The 22,668-nt window shown below is 38.2% G+C and overlaps 1 protein-coding gene across 1 annotated transcript; it reads right to left on the bottom strand.

The window, feature by feature from the left end:
- Positions 1 to 1,695: 1,695 nt before the first annotated feature.
- On the bottom strand, positions 1,696 to 22,025 carry LOC133515524 (uncharacterized). Its single transcript, XM_061848070.1, has 4 exons — positions 22,016 to 22,025; positions 19,821 to 21,800; positions 2,298 to 2,368; positions 1,696 to 1,902 (listed from the first exon to the last, which is right to left on the bottom strand). The coding sequence occupies exons 1-4, from the start codon at positions 22,023 to 22,025 to the stop codon at positions 1,696 to 1,698; spliced, it is 2,268 nt and encodes a 755-aa protein (XP_061704054.1).
- Between the last annotated feature and the right edge of the window lie 643 nt (positions 22,026 to 22,668).

The raw sequence follows: 22,668 nt of genomic DNA, 5'->3' as shown, positions 1-22,668 counted from the left end.
GTAGGTCAAAACAGCCACCCGTTGGGTCCCATAAATTGTAAGGCGTCACGGTAGACCTCATCGGAGATGGCGGGACGAACTTGACGCCTTTCACAGAGACTGGTGGGAGATTTCCGAGGATAGGGACACGTGGTAGAATAAAACGGAGGCCTTTGCCCAGCAGTAGAACAATATGGGCTATTCAATAATAATAACTCCCAAGAGACCCGAGATATGGAAAGACTAACAAATAATAATAATAAACCGCAGGGCAGCTTGTGGCGAGTTGTTGGGGAGTAACGACCCCACCCGAGTACTCCCGAGAGTCGGTCAGAATTTATTTATTTATTTAACTTGCGATTTGCGCTACAAAATCCAATCCAATCTGATCAAAATCGCTGCCAACTTATCATGGTCTGACTCTACTATTCTGACAGATCGGGCCAAACGTAGACTATTATAAGAATCATGTACAACACATACATGCTCCCATAGTCCCTTATGCATGTAATAACATGTTACAGTAAGCATAATAAGGGACTAAAGGAGTACCTTCGCAGCTCTTTGTACGTCTTTTTACTAACAAGAGACGATTTTTTGCAGTAACTCAAAAATGACTGAACCGATCATGTTCGCTAAAGTTTTCATTTAAAGTATTTAATAAGGTCTTGTTTAATTTTTTATTTTCAAATTTTTGGACCCGTGGTTCAAAAGTTAGAGCGGGGGACACATTTATTTTCTTTCGGAGTGATTATTTCCGAAAATATTAACTTTATCATAAAATGGGCTTTCTAATTTTAAAACGCCTATCCAACGATACCCCCTACTATAGGGTCAAAGCAAATAAATAAATTTAAAAAACGTGTATGACCACATATGTGGGAGGTACTACCCTAAGAAAAATATTTTTTGTAGATTTTATTTTACTGTTCTGTCACCATGCATGATTAATGTATTCATGCCAAATTGCAGCTTTCTAGCACTAACGATCCCGGAGCAAATCCGCGGACGGACGGACAGATGAGCATGGCGAAACGTGGGCGAAACTATAAGAGTTTCTAGGTGACTACGAAACCCTAAAAAGGTACCTACGTGTTGAACCTATATAGTTGCGATAAGAAGACAGTCAACTGTTCATCTACCCACGCCTATCGATATAATCATTCATTGATATAACCTTTCCAGATTTAGTCTTCAGTAACAACCATAATGCAGCTTACCAGGTTAAAAATAGCCTGTATTCAGGCGATATCTGAACACTTGTTGCGCACGATTGACGTCAGTGCCTCCCCAGCACGGGGCGGGCGGTGCGGGGTGGGGCGAGAGGGGCACCGCGCCTCCGCGAGTGGGCGACTGACGTAAGGCTTACATTCATGAATGAGAACCCGAAAACCATCATGATCTCATTTCTGTAACGTAGAGGCTCTAGCGTAGACACCATAATAACCTTGACGTCTGGCTTTTTTTACAGTTTATTATCTATTCGTAGATTTCGTCGGGGATTTTCTTTGTAATTTTCTATTAGTTCGGCGGGCTTCGGGGCGGCGGGCTTGGTGTACAGAGTTATACCTACAACGTTGGTTGCTAAGCTATGACTTTCGAGGTATTGTCGATGCGGCTTGTCTGGTGTTAATGCACCCTTAATGTATATTAACCGTGGGCCTTTGCCTAAGTAACTTATAACTTGAAATTTATTCTAGCAAAAAATTAAGTTGATTATGGTATCCTGTTATCCCTCATCAGGGACATAGGGCTCTTAGAATGGATTTCCAGCGCGGCCTCCTCCAGCTCCGCCCAGCCGAGGCCAACTGATGCAGCCTTCTTTTCCATTGTGCGCTTCCAGGTGGTACGTGGGCGACCTTGTCCCCTTTTTCCGGGAATTTTCAAAGTCAGCTCTTGCTTGGATAGGTGGTTGTTGTCAAACTTTAAGTATTTTAGGTATTTTGATAGTCGTTTCTAATTTAAACGAAGGTACAACGAAATAGGTAATAAATGGTACTGAGATATTTTAAAAAGTATCGAAACGCACGTGTGTCAGCTATGAGGCTATGACAACAATGACAGTGGCAGTTAGTGTCAAACTAGAACTTATCTACACACCATAAAGTTTACTGCAATAAGAATATATAACTCCTTAGTGAAAATACCTCACGATTTGTGTGAAGTTGAGCGTTGCAATGCTAATAAATATATTGAAATACGGAAATGAATAATAAAATTTCTTTCTATTATGTATTTCTAATTTCCGTTTCATTTTCACCCAATATTATATCTTTTTCCGTGAAAAAGCCGTATATTATTACTGTAATAGTCTGTACCATATACGCGATGGTTTTTCCTCCGGGTGCTGAATCGATGATCTCCTTTATAACGGTCTGTTTCACAAAGTCTGAATAAAGTATGGGATAGCTAATTAACAAATAAATTAACTGCCAGATAAAACTTCCTGCAAAAAGCACTTTATTGTACGACTTAAGCTTGTTTGAGTTGTGAAACGCGAACGATGACTTTATCTGTCAGATAAGTGACAAGTAGCTAATCTAATAAAACTATCATTCGTTTTGTTTGTTGGTTTATGATATGATTGTTTTTATAAAAATGGCAATATCAATATCTATAAGTATTTATATCAGAAATCAGAAATCAGAAATTTTATTTGCTTAAAACATGGTCAGTACAAAGGTATTATAACAGAGGTATTAAGTTTCACATGTTTTGTCAGTAAAGACATGCAAATATATAAACTTATTCTAAACTATTATTACCAAACCATAATCAATTTATTAATTAACATAGGTACTTAATAGCTACGGGCAATTTCATTTCTCTTCAAGAATTCGTTAACAGAGTAAACACATTCCTCTAGCAACCATTGTGAAAGTTTCCTTTTCAGTTCCCCTAAGGACAAGTTTTTGAAACTACTCGGAAGAGCATTAAATAATCTGACGGCCATCGGATAGCAACTGTTTTTAAATAATTTTGTTTTTATTTTAGGCAAGTAGGTACAAGTTATTTGGGTAACGGGTGTTGAAACTCCACACATCACTCACTTTCTTAAATAGGTTTGGATTTGTCTTTACTAAAACACACATTTCGAATATATACAGTGATGGCACTGTTAATAGTTTAAGCTCTTTGAATAAAGGTTTACAAAATACATGTTGTCGTACGTCACAGATACTGCGTATGCATTGTTTTTGTGCGATAAAAAGTCTATTTATATGCACCGAGTTACCCCATATCAAAATCCCGTATCTAAGTATCGAGCAAACGTAGCCATGATAAGCATGATATACGTAACATTATGAATTTTAATATAACTTTTTATTCAATATGTTTATATTTCTGGAGTGAAATTGGCTGAGTGCGCTGTGGCATGATTCGCGGATGGAGTCTCAAGGTTCATAGAGCGGAGTTTTTGACAAATCTTACCGCTTTATAGGGTTCCGTATCAAAAAACGTACAAAAGGAACCCTTATGTCGCGACTCTGATTATATCACAACACGGTTGCCAAAAATTTAATTAGCAATCTTGAGGATTTTCTCTAGGGACTTCAACGATTCCAATCCTGATTTGTTGACTTTCGCTTGATATAAAAAAATCATGAACATAGATCTAACATGCACTTTAAAAAAATTAACATTTTAACACAAAAGTTAAAAATATGAATATTATTTCTAAAAATGTTCAATTTTATTTTTGTGAGAACTCGGCGATTATTTATTTTTTTGTTAAAACACAACAAATTACAATCACGGCAAAAACGTAGTGTAGGTCGCCATCTTATTTTTTTATGCAGCATCAAGTAACAATTTTATCGAACGACACTGGTCTAACTTAAGGGCAGCTACGTATGAATTTCGCGTCAATATTATCATTTAGGGCCTCTACATACCTAACCGATATCTCATGTGTTTTTTTACTTCGGTATTTGATCGTTTGATGGAATTAATTGCCCTTCAGCAGCCGGCAATGTATCGTAAATCGCAGGAAATTATCGGTTAGGTTTGTAGAGGCTCTAAGGGCTGCATAATTTTAACTTATTTTTTTAATAAAGGAAATCGACCTACGCAAGACAACACGTACTGAACTTGACAAACTGATTATATTTTAACTGAAATGTTTGGCACCCATGTTGGAAAACCTCCAGGTAACAGTTTGGAGGAAAACTGATATTGGGTAAGTTTTACTTAAACAAAGTTTAAGCATTGCCGTCGCTACGTTTTAGATTGTAAAAACACTAAAAACTAGTGTCCGACCGAAGATTCTGTTTCGGTTTCGGCCAAAAACAGCCGAACCTTTCGGCCGGGCCGAAACTTACGAAATGGTACTTCTCACAATGAAACTATGAAAATAAACTATAGGACAAAGAGCAAAAGTTAATAATACTTGTTCCCCACAAGTAGGACAACAACTGATTTACACTGAAAGAAATGTTTGCATAACTGTAACAAAATTTTGGTTACTGTTTACACAAAAATTGGGACTTGCGAACTATGTGTTATATGTTACAAAACCGTGTTTGGCTATCAGTGTTCAGGTACTGGGTATACACTACAAAATAAGTTTGTAAATTTATGCAAAGTTTATTTTCTTATAACCGTAGTTTAGTTATTTAGTAAAGTTACAAAACCAGTTCGGCTATCTATTTTTTTCAGTGTATGTACAGTCACGTCTGAAAATATCGAAACGAAAAATATGCCAAAAGTATATACACACTACCTTAATATATGGGAAATAAAGTTGTGTGTACATATTTTTGGCACTTTTTTCGCATCGATATTTTCAGAGTGACCGTACACAAAAATTAAATGGTTTATTGAAAAACACAATTCCCCTAATGAGGGCGCGACTGAACGGTCGCCGACATAATCTTAATAAATGAATATAAGCGGTTTTATTTCAACGATTTTAATACGTCTACAAAAGTTTCGGTCTAGTCAAAAAACTGTGGTCAAAATTAACTCGAATATCTTCGTTCAGATGTGTCTAATACTCGAATGTCGTATTTCTGTGGCAAGATATTTTTAAAATCGGTCAAGAGCATATCGGGCCATGCTCAGTGTAGGGTTCTATAGTTACCATTCTGTCAGAATAAGCTAAACGGGGGCTAAAAGTAAGTATCATGTACATTATAAGCATAAGGAAGTACCATCACAGCGCTTTGTTTGTCTTTTTACGAAGAAGAGAAGACTTTATCCAATAATTCAAAAACGGCTGGACCGATCATATTATTATACGCTATTGTTTTCATTGAAAGATCTTGTTATGCTTTTGTTTAAAGATTTTTTTCATATTTTTTGGACTTCAAACAAATGTCCCATCCCACACATATTTTTTTCTTTCGGAACGATTATTTCCGAAAATATTCACTTTATTAAAAAACGGTCATTGGAGACCCTTATTCGTTTCAAAAGACCTATTCAAGGATACAATGATACGGACCATTGGGTTAAAGCGAAAAAAAATTACCCTTATAATATTGTTTTATAGTTTTTAATTTACCGTTCTGTCCATGCATGATACATGCGAAATCACAGCTTTAGAAAGCTAGTAGAGAATTAATGATCCTAAAAATGGAAGAAATACTCATACAAATCAAAAATGTACTACTATTCACACTTAATTACGTATTTACCTCGCAGAACATATGTGTGGTACTGGACTACTTATACCTAGTTGAGTAGGTATATACTTTACACGTGTTTACAGACTGACCTATTTTTAAGTAAATTCTCAAGTCAGCCAAGTACAATGTCACGTGCTTCGGAGAGAACGTGACAAGGTGACTAAAAGAATTTCTGAAGTTTTCTTTCAATTGAGAAACAATCATGAAAACCTAAAACGAGCTGAACTTCGTAAGAAAATGTTGAAATTAAACTAAATATTTATTTTCCACCCTACTGCGTAAGACTTGAATCGGACGAAGCCAATAAATACTGGAAACTTTCTAACATTTTAAAGAGTTTTTCATATTTCATTACTAAAGAGAACTCTTTGCTTACCTATTCAGAAATGAAATCATGAAATTTCTTTCAACAAATATTACATTGCAAATTGCGATTTTATTTTTCTTTACCTAAGTAAAATCTCTTAGTATTGGCAACGAAATGGGTGGAACTCCATTTTCCAATTACTTTGAGATTATATTAGCTGAAATAAGTAACTAAATCAAATAATGCTACAGCATAAGTTTATGTAGCGTAGGCTAAGTTTTGTCATTACATTACCATTGTTATATAATGTGGGACATAGACAACTCTAATCCTTTTCTCTCTCCATCGTTTTAGAGTTTACTCATATCTTGCTGGTGTAGTAACCTCGGATGGTGGACGCAACAAAACGGTATCTGTTTCGGGGCCAGGTATCTATAATAAACTACCCGACAACATAAAAAATATTGAAAATGATCTGACATTCTACACTAGATTAAAAAAATGGCTAACTACAAATGCCTTTTATGACATGTCAGAATATTATAATAATGATTTTAATTTTAATTTAATTTATTGGATGTCTGAATTGTGTTGATTATTTTTATATTGTTATATTTTGTTCTACTTGATTTGATAATTATGAGTTTTATGACATGTCAGTATATTATAATAATGATTTAATTTAGTTTATTGGATATTCGAATTGTTTTGATTATTTTTATATTGTTTTATTTTACTGTTATAAATTTGATTAATGAATTTTAATTTGATTATTATTGTCTTAATTGTACATCAATTGACATGGACCTAATTATATGTATTACCCTTTTAACATGTAAAATTTGTAATTTTACCAATAAAGCAATATGAATATGAATATAATGCTGGTTTAGAGCCCGGGGTCCATTGTTCTCCTCCACTTTGCATGATCTTAGACATCGTCTTTTGTAAATCAATTGCCGCGCACGTGATAGCCAGCCAGCACCTCCAGGCCAATGTTTCACCATGCTGACAAATTGTCGCGTGAATTCACAGTACATTGCTGGTCCACAATAAACATTGACGCTATGTACCCTTACCTACCCAGAAATGAACGGAAAATTATTAGGTGTCCATTGTCAAGTTAATAAAATAATCGCCAGGGTTTTCCCCTTTTACCTGATTTTTACGATTTATCTGCAATGTCACGAACGTGAAGGCTGTCACTTTTTATACATTCGGTCCAAGTGGCAGGGGTCTTCTCCGTGCTCTGTTTTACGAACAAAGGTAGCGAAAATGAAACTTTTTGCCTACCTACCTATTTTTCTACTAGCTCGATCCACTTACTACCTCTTACCTTACCATTTAATCTCTCGAACTAGTTAGCATCCACGTGTTCTCCTGCTTTCGGTATGTTAGATAAAACTTTGGCCAACCATAATGTTTTCCCCGTTGGAAAAAACGTGCCCGAATTACATGTAGGTACTTTCCCTGCATTTCACCGAAAAGGCGTAGTTTAAAAATACTCCATTTAATTCCGGTTCCACTCATTAAAGCTAAGTCCTATAACGAAGCAGATGCCGGCAATTGCCAGCTTGTTCTAAATATAGAACGCCCCTCCACGTCCCCCTCACAAGTAATTTCCCTGCGTGCCCACCTAGGCTATTCAGAACACGACTCCTTGAGCTACATTCAGAAACCAATATTATACAGTTCATTGGCGAAGCATTTATAGCACTTGATTTTCACTGGCTTGGCTGTTTTGAAACAAGAGTACCGTAAAATCAGTTATAGTCCAACTGGTTCGATATTCAGTAGGTATATTTAGTTAACCGACCGTTAGCGAAGGTCTTTGTTTCAGCTTGAGCATTATGCTTTCGTATGTTCTCTTCAAAAGCACGCGTAATCATTTCGGCGGTCTCTCCGGTTTCGCTGCCATAGACTTCAAGTACCTCGGTTCGCTCGTGCAGTGCGATGGCGATATTGACCGTGAAGTGAATAACCGGATTAGCACAGGATGGATGAAATGGCGACAGGTCACGGGAACAATTTGTAACGCCCGGATGCCCCTCCGACTGAAGGGTAAAATTTATAAAGCCATCATAAGACCTGTCGTCATGTATGGATCAGAGTGTTGGGCCCTAAAAGTGACGGATGAAAAGAGATTGCACGTAGCGGATATGAGAATGTTAAGATGGATGTGTGGTGTGACAAGAATGGATAGGATAAGGAATGAGTATATAAGAGGAAGCCTGAAAGTTGCACCCATAATAGATCGCCTAGCGTGGTATGGGCATGTGATACGGAGGGATGAAAGTCATGTGACGAGAAAGGTATTACGAATGAATGTGGAGGGATGGAACGGGAGAGGAAAACCTAGAAAAAGGTGGATGGATTGTGTGAGAGATGACATGAAACGAACGCGAGTGAATGATGAGATGACGGGTGACAGAAAGATATGGAAGAAAAAGACATGCTGCGCCGACCCCAAATGAATGGGATAAGGGCAAGCGAATGATGAATCAACATGCCAAACAGTAACGTCCCGTAGCGTATCGTAGTCATCTCTCTCTATCACTCTTCCATATTAGTGCGACTGTGACAGTTGCGTTTCGTTCGCCACGGAACGTGAACGAAACGCTTGGCTACGCGGGCTGAACTTATCGTTATCGTATCTCATTTTTTGAATCGGGCCGTTTATCGCGAACATACAGACAGACACGACGGGGGACTTTGTTTTATAAGGTTTAGTGAAATACGTCACGCTTATATTACCGTACTGTTGTGGCTGTGCTCTAAAATATACAGAGAGCACACACACTCAATAACATTTTCAATATCATTGTGAAACGTCTCATAAACATTCGAGAATTCAGTCTTTGAGACGTGACCCTATTTGAATACCTATATTGTATAATGTATACCTAGCAATAGCTTCAGAAAAACTAAAATTAGGATGTAGCTAGTAAAGTTATATCCATAAGAAGCCCTCTAAATGCTCCATAGAAACACTAAGAGCGCTATTCGCTTACATAAATATTCGCTTACAATCTAAATATAATGGAAACACACTCAATATAATGTGACAATATGTAACATAATTATGCTTGTATAACGGTATTATGTGGTTTTATAAATAGCGACATTTAGCCATATGATCTGCCAACTGACAACAGTGACATTTATATAATTTCTTTAAGTAATCAAAAATCGACCTCTCGATTATATAAAATATACCATTGTAGGTAGGATCTTGAAATTTAATTATATTAATTCTTCATAATGCTGTCGAACTGAACTAAGAAAGGATTATTTCTAAATTCAACCCTACGGGGGTGAAAATGTGTTGAGTTTTAGGGGCTTCTACGCACCGCTTCTGAAATTTGAGAGTTCAGCCCTAAAATCGTCAGCTATTCGGACCAAGCAAACTCTGCATGGTGTTTATAATGATAAAGGGCCACCCCACACTAGCGTCTCCCGACCTTCGGCGTCTAGTCAACTCTATGCTGCTGCTCGACGCAACGTTGGCGCAACTGCGTAGCGGCGCCATTTTCCATAGCGCTGACTAGACGCCGCTCAAAAGACGCTGGTGTGGGTGGTCAAAGAAAATATGACGTATATAAAAACACCCCCACACTTCATTATCACAAATGTAGCGTAGCGATTTTACAATCAAATGGAAGCTAACGTCACTTTCTGTCATTATCTCAAGTCAAATCGAGCCCTAGTTTTCATCATACAACATCGTACAATAATCCTTTACAATGTTGGCTCATCTGGCAGGTCAGGCGGTTGGCCTATTTTCTCGAAGAATAAAGAAGTTATTTATATTTATATTTCATTTCACCGAGTTTAGAAAAACTTAGATAAGTAATGGCACTTGGAAAACGTTTTGCTTCACCCGGTTGGTGGGTTGCCAACGCGTAATCTTATTCGTGTGGGAGCTTGCATATCTAGTTGCAGTAGCATTAATAGTTTAATTTAGTTTTGCAATGGAAGAAATGTATGTAAAATAATTTTAGAAAACCTTATTATCAGCACTATTAGTGGTTCTGTGAATCCCCTTGGTGGACCATTTTGAAATTTTTCCATAAACTGAATCGACAAAAATTTATGTTTGATCATCGAACTTGTTTACAAAACTACACGAGAATCGGCTGATTTTAGCCCAAGCTGAAACGTAGACCTTCGCTTACACTGGGTCAATAAGCATTGTCGACTTCATTTCTTTTTAACCCTTTGAACGCTTTATGTCAAAAAACACAAACATCACTCATACGCCAAGCGTATGTGAAGGTTACTTTGACAGCATTCGTCATAACAACTAACTATGTCCTTGGCACTGTGGGCACGACCAGTAACGACGCCTTTAAGTGTTCTTAGCGTTCAAAAGGTTAATAGTATTCTGGATAAAAATCAATACACTATAATAAATATTCCATCTATGCGTATCAACGTTTCAAAAATATCCTACGCTAGCCTAGCTTATCTGGGCGGTGCATTATTGGAGCCTCGTTTCCTTATTGGTACAAACTTCCGGGTTTACCCATTTATCCATAAGACTTGGCTGGCTTGGTGGTGGTTCTCTAGTTAAAATTATAGAAACCTAACAAACTCTAATATCAAATCGGTTTATAAAGAATAACATGCACTCAGGAGCAGTGAAATCAGGTCACTTTGTATACAATTTCTATACAAAGTAGCTCGTTTTCGTTACTCTTAACTCTCATAAATTAAAAAATCGCACAACCAATTAAGGTCAGAGTACCTACACCGGCTCCATGGACGAACACGTCACGCAAGCGGTGTGACGTCTCTCATAAGGATATGTATATTATATTACAACGCGCACGTGCTCGTGCACGTCTACGCATACGTATCTAGTATGCACAGGCCTTTAATCGTAGGTGGATTCATTCTTCTGTAGCGCTACATCGTAGTTGGTACGTAGCGTTCGAGTTCACAAACATCTTAACAAGACAACGTTCCAAAAATATATATACACCTTAGTGTCAGTGTCTTAGAGGCGTGTATATATTTTTGGAACATTGACTTAAATGTTTGCGAACTCGACTATACAACAATGAAAGTGAGGCTTGATACAATGTCATATTAATTCGTAGAGTCGGACATGTTTTAATTAAAATCATTAAATACTCATATGGCAAAGCACTAAGAGTTTCCTTGACCGTCCCTTACAAAATATAGTCTTAATTGAAATAAACAGATTTATATGATTTTTTCGACACATTTTGTCGAGACCAAACATACTCAAAATGAGCTTATTTATTTATAAAAGCGTTTCTACGGCTACTGGTCCCCTCCATTAAATATCAAAGCAATTCAATTAATTTATGAAATTGCAATAACTTGCATAACAAATTTCACGAGTCAATTGAACGCCAGGAAGTGGGTAAATAATGGCAGCAATTATTGAAACAATGTTAACGATTGCGGCTTCACAAACAAACATATTACTTAATCGTGGTAGTTTTTCTTTCATAATAAATACAATTAAGTGATACTATTGATAGACCAGCCAGTCCAATCACGTTTTGCAAATATAATTGAACCCAATTAGCCGAAAACTAAATTTAACTCTCAAATCAATACATTACGTAAGGTAACACTTATTAATTCCGGGGGTTTAAATATGGCCTCTTTAGTTATATTTAGCAGATTCGAGCATTTTCCTGTCAGAAGACCTACATTGATCTGCGCAGCTCCGATGCAACTCCAACGCTCTACACCCACCAGTTGACCTTTTCGCGGGTCATGACAACTCAACAACAAAATGGCCGATCTTGTTAGAAAACTGTTAGCACTTACGACCTTTTTCATTCGAGTTGGGATATAATACCAAGTTGCCAACGTTCATTTGGACTTTTATCACTATTATAGTGCTCGTTATCTTTCATTCAGTCATGTAATACGGGGATGCTGGTCAGCCAAGCTTGGGTTAAGGGTAGCTTAGTTAGCGGGAAAAAGATTACCGTGTGGGTGGACCGAAGTACCTAGCGTCTGAATGGTTACGTTTGGACGGGGTTATGCAAGTTTTGTTAAAACTTATCTTACATTGCACTAGCGATGTTGGATATCAGAAAATAATTTAATTGATGTCCGTGGGAGAGTTAAAGTTTTCTGCCTGCCAATTTTGATTAAACTCCAATCTGTAGTTTTTATAACCGTGAAATGGCTATAAGTACTCGTAAGCGATAGCCAGATGGAATTATTTTGCATTTGAATAATATAAGTAAGTAAGTAAATATTCTTTATTGCACCAACAATTATACATAATAAATAATACTTAATATAGTAATATATTAATATATTAGTATTATATTAATATAGTAATGTGAATTGGTTCAAACGTGGATGTCATGTAAATTACTAAAACAGAAATAAATATTCGTTTCATAGTCTTTCTAAATTCAAAAGTAATGATATAGCCCCATCACTCCACCAACATCGCCACCTCAATTCGATGGGTCTTTTCGTTTACGTACTCGTCAATTCGTTCTTTCAATTTGTTGAGTTGAATTGGGGTCCAGGTAACATACCAGGCCGCGTAACCAACGTGCAAATCGTTAACGCTCCGTAGCGTATCGTAGTCATCTCTCCCTATCACTCTTCTATATTAACGCGACAGTGACAGCTGCGTTTCTTTCGTTATGGAGCGTTAACGATAGTCACGTTGGCTACGCGCCCGGGTGTTTCCTGTAACGCGAGCAAATAATTAAACCATATATTGTACTCCTAAAACGATATAACTTTCCATTGACAACTTTTAAAATCATGAAACCATACAAATTTAATATTATTTTCAATGTACGCTGACATCGGTGTGTTTGACGTTGCTTGCTGCGCTTTAAACGTAAATCTATTCGCAATACATTGCGTCTTAGAATTAACTTCAATGTGTAATAAAAATTAAAACATAAGTTATTTTAAAAAGTTGCTGAATACATGTTGGTCAGTTTGAGGAGTACAGCCTACAGTTTATTTTATTCCTCCTATTACAGGAAACACCCGGTATATAGGTACATATACATAGTTGTTGCTTGCTGTGATGTCTACCTGAACACGTGTTAAGTGCACTTCGCCCTGGCATTGTGCATTGCCGTCTCAAGTGGTCAAAGCACGCTTTCTCTTTGATTATTCTTTTCTGCAAACTCCTTTAAGCTTTGGCGTGATTATGCATGAAACTGCGTTTCCAGGAATAAATACAAGGCGTAACAAAAATAGTGGGGGTCCGTTTAAGGGCATAGGTATCGTGTTCTGATAAAGAAAAAGTAAAAGAAAAAAAAATTGACGCGAAAAATTATTGACGGCTTAGATGATTAGTACTCTTAAGGCGTTTCTCCAGAAACTTCCTGCCTCGCACAGCTTAAACTGTGGAATCAACTGTTGCTCACGGTATTTCCAGCCAGATACAATCTTCAAACCTTAAAAAAACTGGACAAATGCGAGTCAAACTCGCCCACCGAGGGTTCCGTACTTTTAAGTGTTTGTTGTTATAGCGCCAATAGAATTACATCATCAGTGAAAATTTCAGCTTTCACGGTTCAGCTTGGTGGAGAGAGTCGCCAGCATGCGATTGTGGAGCTGCAGTGCAGAGCATGGACCATATTATCCGCGAATGCCCACTCACCAAATACCAGGGCAACCCGGCAGTGGACTTGTTCACCCTGGACAACAATGTCACCCAATGGATCCAGCAATTGGGCGTACTGCTGTAATAAATATACCTACCTATATTTCATATCTATGAATGAACGATTGTATTTTTTTTTTTGCCATACGAATAAATAAATAAGTGAAAATTTCAGCTTTCACGGTTCAGCTTGGTGACAAACGGACAGATGGACGGATAGCGGAGTCTTGATAATGGGTCCCGTTTTACCCTTTGGATATGGAAGCGCATTCAATTTTAAATGCCGGCAACGCACTTGCTTCTCCTCTTGTGTTGCAGGTGTCCATGGGCGACGGTAATAACTTACCATCAGGCGATTCGCTCTGCTCGTTTGCTCCCTATCATAAAAAAAAAATTAAACAACAAGCACTTAATGTCTAATAGCTCGTTATTTTTCCACTTCACCTTTATACCTGAAACTACTGAGCGCAATCAATAACCACAAAAACGTTTCTATGATTCTATGTCTTATAACATTAGCAGTTAATATTAAATTCGCTTGTGCGTTGTGTTGTCGACTTATGTTGGGTTCGGGTAACCATTTTGATTTCACGACGGTGGAACAATCAATAATGCGTGTGCAATCAGGTCAGAAGTGGGTCATCGAATCGCGGTGTCTAACTAGAAGTAAATTCAGAAGCTGATATCGACATTGGTATTTCACATCCATTCCGCTCGCTCTAGGGCTCAGTTACGAGTGTGCGAGGGCGATACACTAATTTTGACATTACATTAGTATCATGTTTTACGTTTCTGTATATGCGCTATGAGGTTGTGTCAGGTGCCTGAACTGTGTCAGGGCGATAGAATCTAGGTCGCTGACTTGCTAGACTTGCATTCGTTAAGTAAAAGCCCTGCCTAGAGCATGTCGAGCCATGCTCAGTGTAGGGTCCCATAGTTACTCGTCCGTCACAGTAGGCTGCCTTGAACGGGGGCTATTGTTAAGTGCCATGTACAAATGTACATAACAAGCAATAGGTAGTACCTTCACGGCGCTTTGTGCGTCTTTTTACCAAGAAGGGAAGACTTTTTGCGATAACTCAAAAACGGCTTAACTGATCATATTGGGTATTAGTGTTCATTGAATGTCTTTATGAAGTTCTACTTCATGATTATTTCTATATTTATTGAACCCATGGTTAAAAGTTAGAGGGGAAGGACATATTTTTTTCCTTCAGAGTGATTATTTCACTTTATTAATAAAATGTTTGTTATAGACCAATATTCATTTTAGAAGACCTATTCAACTATACCTCACACTATAGTTGAAACGAAAAAAAAACACCACCACGTTATGTGTGCATGATTAATTTATTTATCCATGCCAAACTAAAGCTTTCTAGCACTAACGGTCACGGAGCACACACGGAAAGATGGACAGACATGCGGACATGGTAAAGCTAAGGGTTCTAGTTGACAACGGAACCCTAAAAACGAAGCCTTTCGTCTCGAATCTATTATGTCTTTGAAAGTTAAATAATACACTCAGGCCATTCCGTCCTAACCTAACAAACACCAAGGCAGCAGTAGCAGGTAGCAGGCTTCTTTTAATGTTGTATTTTTGTTTTGATTGGTAGGCATCCAATCTAGTTGTGTAAAAAAATCCATAGTAAATTAACCTATTGCCAACCAGTGAAGCCGAAGAAGGAAATTGCCGTGTGGAAACTAGACTAATCCCAACAAGGCTCAGTTTTTCCATAAGGTTATAAGTTCAGATGCGGACAATTTAAGGGATAGTATAGTCGTTAGATTTGTAACTGGCCCTCAACGGCTTATCCATTGTCTATTGTTAACTAAAACGGCGCGTGCCTTCAAAAAAAAAGGGTCGTATAATTCTAATAGGCACCTGAGCGCGGGCTAGTCTAACGCTCAAAAAACCAGTGTAGGTGTGCTCTCCGATAACGCGCCTTTGTTACGCATATCGAGGACACATTTTAGGCTGGTTCGGTAGCGTTCGACTCGCCGGCACTCAGTAACCGTATAGGGACCACACAAGAACTTGCAAATTATTTATCCATTTGTTCATTTTGAACCTTATATCAATTACCATAGGAGCTGTAATTAAATAACCGGTTAAAGCACGCGCCGCTTTAGTTAACAATGGACAATGGATAAGCCGTTGAGGGCCAGCTACAAATCTAACGACTATAATCAAAGACGCGGCCTGAGCATGAGGAATCTTGGTATACAGAGTTACAGCGCGAAATCACCTTTTAATACAAACTTAGTCTAAGATTTTGACAACCGTTCTGACTGAGTGGGTAAAGTGACCTGTCTATGAAGCCGATGGTCCTTGATTAGAATCCCGGTAAGGTCATTTCGTGTGATGAGCACGGATATTTGTTTCTAAGACATGGGTGTATTCTATGTAAGTATTTAAATATTTATATATTATATTCATCGTTGTCTGAGTACCCACAACAAGCTTCTTGATCTTACTGTGGGGCTGAGTCAATTTGTGTAAGAATGTCCAATATTTATTTATTTATTTATATTAACATTATTGAAAATATTTTCACATATTTTTTTGTATATCGACCACACTGACCACAGCTATGCCCCTACGTTGATTTTTTTTCCGAATTTTTAAATATTATAATTTTTTTATGAAAACAGTTTGTTGCTCCTAATTTTACAATAATCTAAAAATCGAAAAAAAAAAACAAACTAAGGGGCATAGCTATTGTTAATACATAACAAATTATTTAAAAATATTTACCATAATGTCAATATCCAGAGAGGAAAATGGGGACTACTTTTGTAGATTGATGAATTTGAATGAAACAGAATTACTCTCGCATATAATAATATTAGTAGGGATTTCCTTCCATTGCGAGCTTTTCGTAGAGAATCCTAACGACGTCGCGTGGGCGTTTATACGAACTCTGATTTTTAGGATTTACTTTTTGCTAAAGCACTTCAAAGAACGTTTTATTAGGCGTGCTTCATTTTGTGGAATTATTATTTTTCCAGTATCAAAGACATAGAAGTCATATTTTATAAGAAAATATATTAGAACCCCTATTTCGGTAGGTATGATGTAGTGATCAGTTATAGGCACAAATGTATTTGCATTTAAATATTACGACATTTAATTCTGCCCACTTACTCACGCTGTCAAGTGCTGTACTACGCAATATAATAGAAAAAATAAAAAACCGGTCAAGTGCGAGTCCGTTTAATTCGCGCACCGAAGGTTCCATACAAACAAACAGTTAAATTATCTCATGTAAAAATAAAATTTTGTTTTGGAATAATCCATTTGAGCTCCTTTTAACGATACCCCAGTTGACCTATAAGTAACTAGACTTTGAAATTTTGCCCCCTCTTTATATTGGGCATTTTCCATAGTTAGTAAAAATAAAATAACTTTCAATGTGTGCGTTGGCGTTGTTCATAACTATTTTAAATTTAAAATCGATAGCTTAAGTAGTTCTTGAAATATTTAACAATGTGACAGACAGACGGACAGACGGGTAAAGTCGCACCATAACGGTTCCTTTTTGTTTTTAAAAACATAAAATAACTGCATTCTTTTAATTAAGACTACGTAAATTAAAAATGTATATTGTAATTCGACGACCGGTTTGGCCTAGTGGGTAGTGACCCTGCCTACGAAGCTGATGGTCCCGGGTTCAAATCCTGGTAAGGGCATTTATTCGTGTGATGAGCATGAATATTTGTTCCTGAGTCATGGGTGTTTTCTATGTATTTAAGTATTTATAAATATTTATATATTATATATATCGTTGTCTAACTACCCTCAACACAAGCCTTATTGAGCTTACTGTGGGCCTTAGTCAATTTGTGTAATAAATGTCCTATTATATTTATTTATTTATATCAATACCGTGTCATCGCACTAAAACCTACGTCTTGTTTAATTTCGTGGTAGTATTAAAATACACGCTTTAGATATCACTTGTAAATTAAATACTAATTAACATAAAATAAATGGCTTCTTTATATTTCCCTTTCCGTTACGTTCTAGTTACAGCGAGACGAAGAGATCCTGAATAAAATAAAATTCGGAATAAAATCAGGGCAGTACTAATGGGTCCTGTGTAACGCCCACGCGAGAAACGAAATGTAATTGAGATACATGTTACTCTCAGACAGACTGTTTCTGTGTAAAAAACCTAACCAAGTGTGAATCGAATGCCATGGTCTTGGAGGATTTAACAACTGGAGTCGCAAAACACTGATTTAAACTTTCACTATTTCACATTATTAAATTATAGAAACGGGACTTAATCGCGTATTAAGTTTTAAATTTACCTCCGACGTTTCGAGGACGGCGTTGTCCCCGTGGTCTCGGAGAAGACTAATAATTATAGTATCTGAACAAGGTTGTACCAAGGGTCCTTTTCGAAATTAAAGCCGTTTGAACTTTAAACAACTATAATTATCTCCCAAACAAGTCTCACAAACAATATATAAAAATACACACTTGATGTTCTAAGGCAAACAGTCGTTAGCTAGTTTGAGCAGGTGACAGCGCCATCTCTCGGTGCATTTGGAAGCTAACCACCACGATATGTGTGATTAAAGTTATGAATTGGACATACCGCCCACCAAGGACCGAATGTCCTTTCTGACTGTCTACCATTGCAACATTAGCTATTCTATGCTTATATTAAACTACATATTCACTGTTAGATACAACTAGCAGCTATTACATCTATGACAAAGGTTTATCTCTCTAATAGTCTTACTATTGCATTGCACACTTATTCACTTACTGGTAATACACAAATTTTAGAAGTGGGGCGTTTTATCACGGAGTTCTTACATTTCAAGGATACCACTCTCGTTAATCCATCTGAGCCAGGATATTTAGTGAGGATTTTACCAAAAAGCCACTTACTAGGAGGTAAATCGTCTTCCTTCACCAAAACTATATTCCCGATTGCCGGTTCAGGGGTCTTAAAGGCCCACTTGTAACGATGCATGAGATGGGTAAGATATTCATTCGACCATCGTCTCCAGAAATTCTGTAACATTTCTTGAGTGATCTGCCATCTTTTTAAAGTACTTAGATTACAGTTCTCATAATTTGCCTCAGGGATCGTCACAAGTGGTTCTCCTACCAAGAAGTGACCTGGGGTTAAAGGAACGGCCTCTGTTGGATCATTGCTCAACATGGACAAGGGACGCGAGTTCAGACATGCCTCTATTTGGCTGAGCAGAGTGCTCATCTCTTCATATGTCAGAGTAGCTTCGCCAATTACGCGTTTGACGTGATATTTGACCGATTTTATGCCTGCTTCCCATAGCCCGCCAAAATTAGGTGCGCGGGGAGGGATAAAATGCCAATTAGTGCCACGAACAGCTAGGCTGTCTGCCACTTCTTTGGTCATTGTCGACTTCCCCGCATCGAACAATTCTTTGAGCTCCTTTGAAGCGCCTATAAAATTCGTTCCGTTGTCACTATACAGGTTGGCACAGTGACCGCGTCTAGCAACGAAGCGTTTAAACGCTTCTAAAAAACCTCTGGAGGTAAGATCGCTCACCACTTCAATATGCACGGCTTTTGTAACCATGCATACGAATAAACTTATATAACCCTTGAAAGCCTTATGACCTCTGCCTTTAGAGGTTCTCAGCATTATGGGCCCCGCATAATCTACACCACTATTTAAAAATGCTCTCGCGGGTGTAACTCTAACGGCCGGTAGAGTACCCATAAGTTGATTCTGCAGTTTAGCCTTGTGCCGCACACAAACCACACATTTGCGCACACGATGTTTCACCAGATTATTGACTCCGATAATCCAGTATGCTGATCGGATAAAGTTTAGCATCAATTTTGCATCCCCGTGTAACGTTTTCCTGTGAGCGTCGTCAACTATCAAATCAGAAAGGTGTGATCTGTGTGGCAAGATTATGGGTTCCTTAAATCCTTGAGGTTCTTGTGAGTTAGTGATTCGTCCATTCACTCTAAGTAATCCCTGCTTATCGATGAAAGGGTTTAAGCTGAGTAGTTTGGACGATTTGGATGTGACCTGTCCGTATGTATGTATTTGTTTTATTTCAGCTTCAAATTCAGCAACCTGACTTATTTTAATGCAAGTCACTAACGCTTCATCGAGTTCCCATTTATTTAAATGCTTAAGCTCTTGACCTTTATTAATTATTTCTTTTTTCGTGACGAACCTCCTGCAAAATGCTATAACTCTAATCAGCCTTTGCAGCGAAGAATATTTGTCCAATATCGGCACTGCTATCTCACTCGTAGCAATGTGAACTCTTAAAGATTGCTCTTGATTGGTCTCGTTGTTCTTTAACCTGTTGTATGCTATGTCCTTATTCCATAGAAACTTCGGACCGAACTTCCACAGCCCTAATTCTGCAAGCTCCGATGGCTGAACTCCTCGCGAAGCACAATCAGCTGGATTGTCCTTCGTGGAGACATGAAACCATTGCGAGGATTCCAATTTGGAATGGATTTCAGAAATTCGGTTCGCTACGAACGTTTTCCAGTTACTTGGATGTTTATTTAGCCATGCTAATACTACTGAGGAATCAGTCCAAGCTCTTATATCGGTCCTGGGAATATTCAAAACCCCAGCTACCTCAACCAACAGCTTAGTCAGCAGGGCAGCACCACAGAGCTCCAAACGTGGAATGCTGACTTGCCGAACGGGTGACACTCTGGTTTTAGCGCTAACTAGGACGACATGGACGTCTGAATTTGCGTTTATAACGCGCAAATAAACAACCGCAGAATAGGCGACATTGGATGCGTCCGAGAAGCCATGCAATTCGGTGACGACGTCATCTGCCTTTGTGAACATCCACCGCGGAATACTGAAGTTAGTAAGTTGAGCCAGTTCATTGCGGTAAGTATACCAATCTTCTAAGATGCTTGATGGTGGTTCCTCATCCCATTCTGTCCCTGCTATCCACAATCGCTGAATGAATATCTTAGCTTTTATTACGCACGGAGCTATCCACCCCAGGGGGTCGAATAACCGCGAAACGTCGGATATAATTTTTCTTTTTGTTACAGGTGCAGACAACGGAGGCAGCTTCACCGAGTATTGAAATTCATCGCGACTTCTATTCCAGGTGAGTCCTAATATCTTTACTATGTTGTCCTGTTTAAATTCTAAAGCTTTGTCCTGCTTGTTATTTTCTCCATTTCCTGAGTCATCTATTATCTGTAGTAATTCATCTTTGTTACTTGACCACTTTTGTAGAATGAATCCACCTTTCTTTAATAGTTCCTTCATCTCCTGATATAATCTTGTACCCTCCTCTATGGTCTCGCACCCGGTCATCAGATCATCCATATAAAACTCCCTTGCGACTTTCTCTGATGCCATTGGGTACTCTTCTTTATGATCTGTGGCGACTTGATTTAAACTTCTGACTGCTAAATAAGGCGCTGAAGCTGTGCCGAACGTGACAGTAAGTAACTTGTAGTCCCGTATATCATTTTCCGGCGAACTTCTCCACACTATGCGTTGAAAATCGCAATCTTCTTCTGCTACTCTCACCATTCGGTACATCTTAACGATGTCAGCAATTAAACATACTGGATGTTTCCTCCAACTCATGATCAAATGTCGCAGGTCTGGCTGCAGTGTAGGCCCAACCATCAAGTTGTCATTCAATGACACGCCGTCTTCATTTTTGGAGGACGCATCGAAGACCACCCTGACCTTTGTGGTTATCTTATCCTCTCTGACGACTGCATGATGGGGCAGGTAAGCTGATCTTTGTTTACTAATCTCTTGATTTGGTACAGGCACCATATGACCTAACTGTAAGTATTCATTTATCACTTCCGTATATCTCTCCTTTAGTACCTTATCTTTTGTGAACTTTCTTTCTAAAGCTTTTAACCTTTTTATTGCTATCTCACGAGAGTTCCCATTGTTCCAGGTCGACTCCTCATCGCGAAATGGCAACTTCACGACGTACCTTCCAGTTTCATCTCTACGCGTCGTGGCTGAGAACAAGTCTTCACACCTCTGTTCTTCTTTTGTTAAAATCTGTGAACTTAATAAAGGCTCATTTTCCAATTCCCAAAATCTTTTTATTATTTCATTGTCCTCCACCTGTGTATGGAAAACGGATATTTGATTATCTACTCCCGCGGCGCGCACTGTTCCAGACACTATCCAGCCAAAGGCAGTACACTGAGCTACCGGGGACCCGGCTGGTCCTTTCAATAAACCTTCTCTCAAAATCTGGCTATAAACTTCTGCACTCAGTAAAAGGTCTATTTTATTGGGCGTATCAAAGTTTTTATCCGCCAAACACAAGTCTTTTAATTGTACCCAATCCGGAACCGACACTTGCCTCTCAGGAAGTAAAGAGGTAATTTTTGTCAAAACAAAACACTTTACCTCTATTTTAAAGTTCGGATCCATTAATGACTGGAGTTTTAAAGTTACGGTTGCCTTTGACCTAACTGACCTTGGATCATCTCCTAATCCCGAAATTGTAGGGTTGGCAGATGTTTTCTGCAATCCCAACCCTTGAACTGTGGCCTCTGTTACAAAAGAGGCCTGTGAACACTGATCTAACAAAGCTCTGAATGGCCGATACTGACCTGTTTTGGACTCAACGTTCACGATTGCCGTGGGTAACAAAACTCGATTTTTTACCTGACCTTTCGCAAAACAAGTCACTACCGGTGTAGTCTCCTCTGAAGCCTGAATAGAGCCTCCATCTGAGGGCCCGTTAGTTGCCCTTCCAACTGATTGATCTGAACTACCTGAATTACCCGTTGGAACACCCTTTGGATGAAGTAAGGAATGGTGTTTTTTCTGACATACTCTGCAACTGGTGGCTTTTTGGCAAAATCTAACACCGTGATTACTACCTAAGCAGTTATAACAAATTCTATTATTGGTTACGAACTCGTGCCTCTTCTCATATTCCTGGTTAGCAAATTTCTTACAAAAGCATAATTTATGGTCCTCACCACAAAATTCACAACTTAATTTTACTATGGTGGTCGCATGCAAGACCTTTGTGTGACCTTTATTATTGGTAGCCTTTGAACTGACTGGTGTTGCCTTGTATACATTTTTCGGTTCAATGAATTCCAAAGCTCGATATCTATT

Source organism: Cydia pomonella, chromosome 2, assembly GCF_033807575.1.
Source record: "Cydia pomonella isolate Wapato2018A chromosome 2, ilCydPomo1, whole genome shotgun sequence".
NCBI classification, from domain to species: domain Eukaryota; kingdom Metazoa; phylum Arthropoda; class Insecta; order Lepidoptera; family Tortricidae; genus Cydia; species Cydia pomonella.
The sequence above is the reverse complement of the archived record's forward strand: the minus strand, read 5'-3'. Positions and strand labels throughout refer to the sequence as shown.